Source organism: Chiroxiphia lanceolata, chromosome 20 (genome assembly GCF_009829145.1).
Source record: "Chiroxiphia lanceolata isolate bChiLan1 chromosome 20, bChiLan1.pri, whole genome shotgun sequence".
Lineage (NCBI taxonomy): Eukaryota > Metazoa > Chordata > Aves > Passeriformes > Pipridae > Chiroxiphia > Chiroxiphia lanceolata.
In genome coordinates this window covers 7,265,881-7,273,024 of record NC_045656.1, presented here as the reverse complement: position 1 = coordinate 7,273,024, position 7,144 = coordinate 7,265,881, and the positions used below count along the sequence as shown (strand labels likewise).

The 7,144-nt window shown below is 62.1% G+C and overlaps 1 protein-coding gene across 4 annotated transcripts; it reads right to left on the bottom strand.

The window, feature by feature from the left end:
- Window positions 1-405: 405 nt before the first annotated feature.
- On the bottom strand, window positions 406-6,585 carry CRYBA1 (crystallin beta A1). Of its 4 annotated transcripts, none has more exons than XM_032707446.1 (8): window positions 6,551-6,585; window positions 4,981-5,171; window positions 4,146-4,210; window positions 3,470-3,589; window positions 3,106-3,224; window positions 1,388-1,529; window positions 851-993; window positions 427-727 (listed from the first exon to the last, which is right to left on the bottom strand). In XM_032707446.1, exons 3-8 carry the CDS (start codon window positions 4,188-4,190, stop codon window positions 580-582), a joined length of 717 nt encoding a protein of 238 aa, XP_032563337.1. In that variant the 5' UTR covers window positions 4,191-4,210; window positions 4,981-5,171; window positions 6,551-6,585; the 3' UTR covers window positions 427-579. The 4 variants fall into 4 exon arrangements, with proteins under 4 accessions (XP_032563338.1, XP_032563337.1, XP_032563336.1 ...); XM_032707445.1 differs by lacking the exon at window positions 6,551-6,585 and adding an exon at window positions 6,313-6,411; XM_032707444.1 differs by lacking the exon at window positions 6,551-6,585 and adding an exon at window positions 5,423-5,707.
- Window positions 6,586-7,144: the final 559 nt, after the last annotated feature.

Sequence of the window (7,144 nt, the reverse complement as noted above, 5' to 3'; positions counted from 1 at the left end):
GTGGGTGTCAGTGTGACTTTCTTCTTTGCGTTTTCGGGGAGCAGCCCTTGTCCCCAGGGATGCTGCTTGGGTTTTGGTCCCCAAGGCCTGGCAGTGCCAGCTGCAGAGCCCACGAGCTGTGAGTATGTGGGTACCAGGTGCCAGCATGGCTCCGTTGGGTGGGGGTCCAGATGTCCTTTACCTTGTCAGGGGAAGGAGAGAGGGAAGGAAGCCACGTGGCTGCAGAGTTGCAGCAACCAAGGGTTTGTGTGTGTGAGACAGTGGGGCAACGAACCTCCCTCGGTGTGAGCCCCACTAGGCTTCAGCCCTGCTTAAAATGGGCAGGAAAGAGTCTGGTCCCTGCTCACATGGGGATGTGCAACCTCAGCCCCAAACACCCAAGAGCAAACACACACCAAGCTGGTTTATCTTTTTCTTTCAGTCACATTTATTGGCAATTGTGGCAGTCGGTACCGTTTGGGAGTGTTGTTCCATAAGCAGTGGCAGTACGAGAGGGGGTGGTTATTTCGGGAGGGGAGTATTAGCACCAAGAGGGAGCCGGTGAGCTTTTGAAACCTTGCAGAGATGGAAGGTGGGGAGCTACTGCTGGACACGCCTGATGGATTGGATCTGGGAGGTCTGGGCGTGTGAACCCCACTCTCTCCAGTGCTTGTAGTCTCCACCGTGGTGGTCAGCCTCCAGGACGTACTGGTAGCCACGGTACCCAGGATACTGGTAGCACACCCAGCTGGAAGAAAAGGACAAGAGGTAAGCAGGGGGTTTACAGGGTGTGTCCCCCTCCCCTGCTGTGGTAGCACAGCAGTGGCAGCGGATTGTCCCTGCTGCTCCCGGTCCTTTGCCCATCGCTTACGCGCCGCACTGGATCTTCATGGAGCCCACTTCATTGTTGGCCCAGCCCATGGCCTGCAGCGAGGGGTAGTCATCACTGATCTCCCACTGGCGGCCAATGAAGTTGTCTTTCTCGAAAATGGTGATCTTGGATTCCTTGTGATTCTGGGAGGGGAGAGCAGGGGCTGAGGGGGAGGCAGTGCTCCCTCCCCAGCATGGGTGGTAATGCCCCTCCCTATGGCATTGCTGGGAGGGTTTCCTGGAGAGGGAGATGTTCAGACCCTCTCTGGGTTTTTATTTTGGGGGCGGTGGGAAGTGTTGGAGACAGCTCTGCCACAACTACTGTCTCAGGCTGGCTGTCCCCCAGCTCTGGCCATGTACATCTGGCCCGGAAGTTCCCTTAAAAGCTTTAAAAAACAGGACAGAAAGAGCAAATCCTGCTGGGAGCGGGGGAGAAGAGCTGAGCCTGCCCCTGGCATAGCTGTGTTTGCCCTTCGTAATCTCACTGCTGTAGCTTGGGACGCTTTACCGGGATCAGAGCAGGAGGCGGGACACTCACAGCAGAGCAGACGGGGCGGAAGGACATCAGGCGCTCGATGTGGTAGGCGTTGCTGCCGCTCCAGGCGTCCCAGCGCGGGTACTCTCCCCTCTCCAGGATGAACTGCTGCCCGCAGAAGCCGGTGTGCTCATAACCGACCCAGCTGCAAAAACAGAGCGAGGGCTGCCAGGGCTTCCTGCGGCAACTCAGGGCCTCCTGCTTGGAGCTGGCACCGGGGCAGGATGTAGGTGCCAGGAGGAGGTTGGGGGCTGCCCACAGGTCGGGAGGAGAGGAAGCGATGATGGATGTGGGGAGAGAACCTGGGGAGTGTGTGACCACATCTGGTGCTGGGGAGGCACCCGCCCAGCTGTGGTGGGAGATGGGGTCCCCCCTCCAGGGGCCCACCCTGCACAGGTGGCTCTTCCCCCTGACTGCTCTGTCGTTATCTATGCAGACCAACATCGCTTCCGGATGCCCTGACTGCCCTTCTCTCCCAAAGGCCTCATTTCTTACTTGTTTCCCAATTACAACCTGACATGGCTGGAAAGACCTGAATTCCTGATGCCCAAAGCAGGCAGCGCCCATCTGGCTCTGGGCAGGGCAGGGAGCTGTGACCTTTCCCTCTCTGGGTGTCCCTCTTCACTGAAAACAAGGAGAGGTGAGCAGGATGCCTCCACCCTGTAGGACACATTTTGCAAGTCTTGGTGCTGCCCACATGGCACCTGCCTGTCCCCAGGATGGGGACATCTGGGAACATCCCCTTAAAGAGACTGGGGACGAGACAGCTGCAGTGGAAGAGGGAGGCCAGGGCTGGGGGCAGGAAGGTGGGTACCACAGGCTCTGCAGTCCATGGAGCCCCTGCTGATGGGGTATGCAGGGTGCTGAGGGGCACGCTGAGCTGGGGGGGGGTCAAGGGCTTCCTGCCACTGACCCAAACTGAGCCCCAAACCCATGTCCTGCAGTCAGCCCACTCTGTGCAAGGTGAACAGCCTGATTAGGAACACGTCAACTGGAGCAGAGAGCTGATTACAGCGTGAGCACGCACGCTGCTGTAATCCCATTAGCATTACACATCCTAAATATAGCAGCACAAATCTATCTCGTCTGCTGCTGGCCCCGGCGGGATGCTCGCTGTGGGGACCGATCCCGACACGCTCTTTCCAAGCTGCTCGGGAGATGCCTCGCGTGTGCCAGGGAAGATTCCCGTGTGCAGGGAGTAGCCTGACTCCATTCCCTAACCCTCTCAGGGCTGGGGAGGCTGTGGGAAGGTTCTGCCTCGGCCCTGGGGAGCTGTGCAGTGCAGGGAAAGCCTGAGGCAGAGCAGGGCTGGGCCCTAGGGCAAGAGAGGTGGCTCTCTAGTGGTGTTTCACAGGGTTACACAGGCAGAATGGGGAGCAGGCCGAGCTCAAGAGCCACTCACTGAGCACTGATCCTCACTACATCCTTGGGCAGCAACCCTGCTCCAAACCTGGCTGCTCCAACACCGTGGGTGGCAGTTTTGAATGATGCCAAAGGCATTCTCACTGTTCTCCGGCCCTCTCTCTGTGTCAGTGCTGCCTGGGGCTGGCTGCTCTACTCTGGCAGGGTGGGATTCCCCCATGCCTGGCTTCCCCTGGCTGTGGTCCTTGGCTCCAGCCAAGCGGAGCGAGGACAGCCGGTCCTGCTCCACCCTTGGGCACCCCTCACCCAGCCAGCCTGCCTTGGGAAAGCATCCCTGCCACTGGCAGCTGGGTACTCACGCGCCACATTCCACCTTCAGGGAGCGGATGTTGTCGAAGCCACATTCCATGATGTTTGGACAGGCCGAAGTGAACTCCATCCTCTTGCCCTGGAAGTTTTCTTGGTCGTACACGGTGATCTGGAACGGAGAGTGAGCTGCCGAGTTGGAAACTGCCCAGCTGTGGCCCCAGGCGATTCAGCGCCTCTTGGAGACGGAGGGTCACACTCCGTCAGGGAGAGCCAGCGGAGGCTGCACCAGGCACCCCTCTGGGCTGGGACACAGCCCCGCACACGCCTCCGCGTCCCTGCACTGCTGGCCCCGCGACGCCCTGCCTTGGTGTCGGGGGAGCCGCAGGCTGGCCCCCGCTCCACTCTCCTGCTCACCCCTGCGGAGATCAGTTCCCGGGGCAGCGGTGCCGTCCGGAGAGAGGAGCGGAGCCGTTCTGGGACGGGCGGGTGGCAGGGCTGTGGCTGGCGGTTCTCCCGGCCTCTGCTCCGAACGCTCTAGGGCAAAGAGGATTAACGGGGGAAAGGGCGAGCGGGACCTCCCCGGGGGGCTGCGGTTGACGGAATCTCCCGTGACAGCTCCAGGCTTCGACAGGATGTGCCTCTCTTGTGCACGTGTTTCTCCTCTCCCTCTCAGCTCCCTCCTAGACCTGTGGCCCTGGAGCTACTGCCAGACCCTTTGGGGCTGCTCCCCACCTTGCTCCACAGTGCCCATGGCCCCTGCTCACCCTGTCTGCATGGACAGGGTAGGACAAACAACAGCCTGTGGCTTTCAGGGACTCTGTGACTGCCTGGCACGGGACAGCTGGTAAGAGCAGGGCACAGCTGGGCCAGGATACTGTGAAGACCCTTATGAAAAACACCTGGGAGGTTTTTGAACAGGCAGGAGTCACATTCTCATGGGTAGAGGACAGGAGTAACTGTTTCCTGTGCTTGTCCCTGCCTCACTGCCCACTGTGCAGCTTTCCTGGCCCCGGAGGACACGCTTTGCCCTTCTCCCTGTCCCCCACCTACATGCAGGGAAAGGCGAGATACAGGAGGTGTGAGGACGTACCTTCCACGGGCCCATGGGGACAGGCAGAGGGTTTGTCTGAGCCATCTTTGCTGCTGGATCGGTGTCTGGAGAAGGAAGAAAAAATGTTTTTACTGCAGCACGTCCCTGTGCATCCTTGCTGCCTGCTCACAAGGCTGGGAGACAGCTCTGTGCCCACCACCCACAGCGCCTGTTCGAGGACAGCTTGTCCCCACTGCTGGGGACAAGCCATACCAGTCGCAATGAAACCCTCTTGCTGGCCACAGGATGGGGTAGGGGGCACAGCAGGGGGGGCTGTGGGGCACATCTAAAGCAAGGTGCTCCCATCTCACCGCTGCGGTGCCCCTTCCCTCCTCCCGGCCATGGCACGGAGCCTGCGTGCCCGTCGGGGCATGGTGCCTGATTCCCCTTTCTCCTTCCCTGGGGCCAGACCATCGCTAGGAAAAACACCCCTGAGCCGGAGCTGGGAGCTGCAGCGGGGGGCACAGGCTGCCCTTTGCCTGACGGTGTCCAACAGATCCGCCTGCTCCCCTTTCCCTGCCCGGTGCCCCAGCCTTGCCTCCTTTGGGAGGTGCGGTGGGTTCCCATGGACGGCCCAGGCTAATGGTGGGAGATGCCAACCAGTGTGCCGTGCCGGTGGGTGCCAGGAGTGGGGTGCCCTGCGGTAGAGGGGCTCTCAGCCCCTCTGGCTGCCAGTGGGGATGTGTGAGCCTGTCTTATGCCATGGGAAATGGCGATGGTCCCTCTGGGTGTCTTTTGCCACCAGGCAGGAGGAAGGGTGTCTGCCTGGCCAGCTGGCAGCAAAGGGGTGAGCAGGGGCGAGGTGGGAGAGGTGCGCATCGGTCCCAGGACTCACCTAGCTCAGGCGGTTACTGCTGCTTCGCCCATGTAATGTTTGCCTACTTCAGCGGCTCAGCTTTTATAGGGTGCTGCTGGCCGGGAACCGGTGCCAGCGTTTGCAGAGCCGTCAGCACAATGCTTGCTCTGGCATTGTCCTGCTGATCCCCGGAGATTTCAGCTGCTCATCCCCATGGTCTGAGCCACATTCTTAGGGAAAAAGAAAAAAATTTGATAATAAAAAAAAAAAATAATCAGGGCGGCTGTTTGCACAGATAATCTTGGTCACAAATGACTCAACGATTTGACCGCGCTGGCATTTTCCAGGGCCAATGTCACGGGGCGAGCCTGGGGGCTGGCCTGGCCCTGGCGCCAGTTGGCACCGTGGGGACAGCGGGGACACCTCCCCGTGAGACCCTGCGGGTGGTGGGCTCGGCTGGGTGTCTACCAGGCACAGTCACCTTGCTCCTCCAGCCAAGGTGGGTTCCATTCACCGTGTCAGTGCAGACACCCTCCTCCCATGGCAGGCAAGGGGGGCTGGAGGTGAGGGCTGCTGTGGGCCTGGCAGACATGTCCCCACGGCCACGCAGAGCCACAGCGCTCCACACAGCCCTGCCACCGCCACAGCCCTGCACCGGGGGACCCGCCACGGGTCTGGGGAGGCCTCATCCCTGTGGCGACCACAGCCACCAGCCCCACGGGCCCTTCCCGTGTGGGGCTCCTGTGGGGCAGGCCCCGCGGGCCCCGGGGCGCCATGGCGGGCACAGCCCGGGCCGTCGGGGGTCACGAGGCGAGCGTGGCGGCGCGGGCTGCTGCCTCAGCGCATGGCTGCCGGCACAATGCCCGCGTCTGACTGCCCCTTTTGTCTCCCCGCTGGGCAGCCGCGGCCGCACAAAACAAAGCGCCCCGTCAGCGCTGCCTGCGGCATGGGCCTGGCGCCCGGCCCGGGGGACCCTGCGGGGACGCGCGGCGGGGTGGCACCCGACCAGACGGGCCTCGGGGGGCTCAGCGCTGTCCTGCGGGACCCCTCCTGCGGGCAGGGCACCGCCATGACGAGGGGAAAGCTGGAGCTTGCGGGGGCCCTTCACCTCGCTGGTTGCTGTGGGATAAGGACAGGGATGGGGACGGTGTCGCCCTGATGGGGATCATTGTGACACAGAGCTGTGGGGCTGCACCCCCAAGGTCTGACGCTGGCTCCTGGGGCGCGCTGGCTGATCGTACTGCCACATCCCAGCAAATGTGAGGTCAGAGAATGGGAGGAGCAGGACCACTTGCCCCCTGCACTTGCCCCAGAACAGGGGTCTGGAGGTGGGACGCTCCTGTGAAGCCCCCCGGCGCCCTCCCTGTGCACCTGCCAAGGGCACCCGGCCTGAGGGAGAAGGTCAGGTTGGAGTTCGCCCTCCAGCTCGCTCCAGCCCCTCGGACATGCCCTGGCCGTGGCTCCTGCCACCCCATGTGTATAGAGGCTTTGCCAGGAGTCTGGTGCCACTAGAGGGAGAGCTCAGCCCGAGCAGGCTGGGACACCTCCGGCGCATGCGGCTGCACGGTGGGTGTGCGGCTCTGCACACCCCCTGCCCCCGCACAGGCACCTGCCTCTCCTTGCGAAGGGAAAACACTGGCTCTGGCTAAAAACCACCCCAGGGCAAAGCCTGGAGCTGGCAGCCACCCCAAGCCAGGGGCAGGGTGGGAGGAGGAAAGCCCCCCCTGCAGACTCCACACTGGGCACAGCCAGGGACGGGTCGCCCTCAGCATAGAACAGGACCTCCAGCACAGCTCAGGCTGCTGCGAGCCCCCCAACCCCTCCTGCTGCTCACACTGCTGGTGGGGCAGGTGTCCTCGCCCCCCCCCGTGAGGACCTGGGGGCACGACAGGGAGCACCCAGGGAGCCACTGCTGCGACGATGCTGGCAGGTCCACAGGTTGTCCGGAACAACTGGTTTTTCTAGATCCAAGAGACTATAAAAACGCAGTGACCTATTTAGGGAACCCCGCGGTGCTGCAAAACAGATGCTTCCCCTCCCAGCCCGGCTCCAGGCACTGGCTCTGGCCAGCCATCTGCGTCTGCCAGGAGCACCCGAAATGCCAGTGGCACTGGAGCTCTGTCCTGCTTCTCCATAGAAAACTTCAGGCAACACAGAGACTTCCCTTGGATGTGGGATTTGCTGGTGCCTGGGGAACCACCTG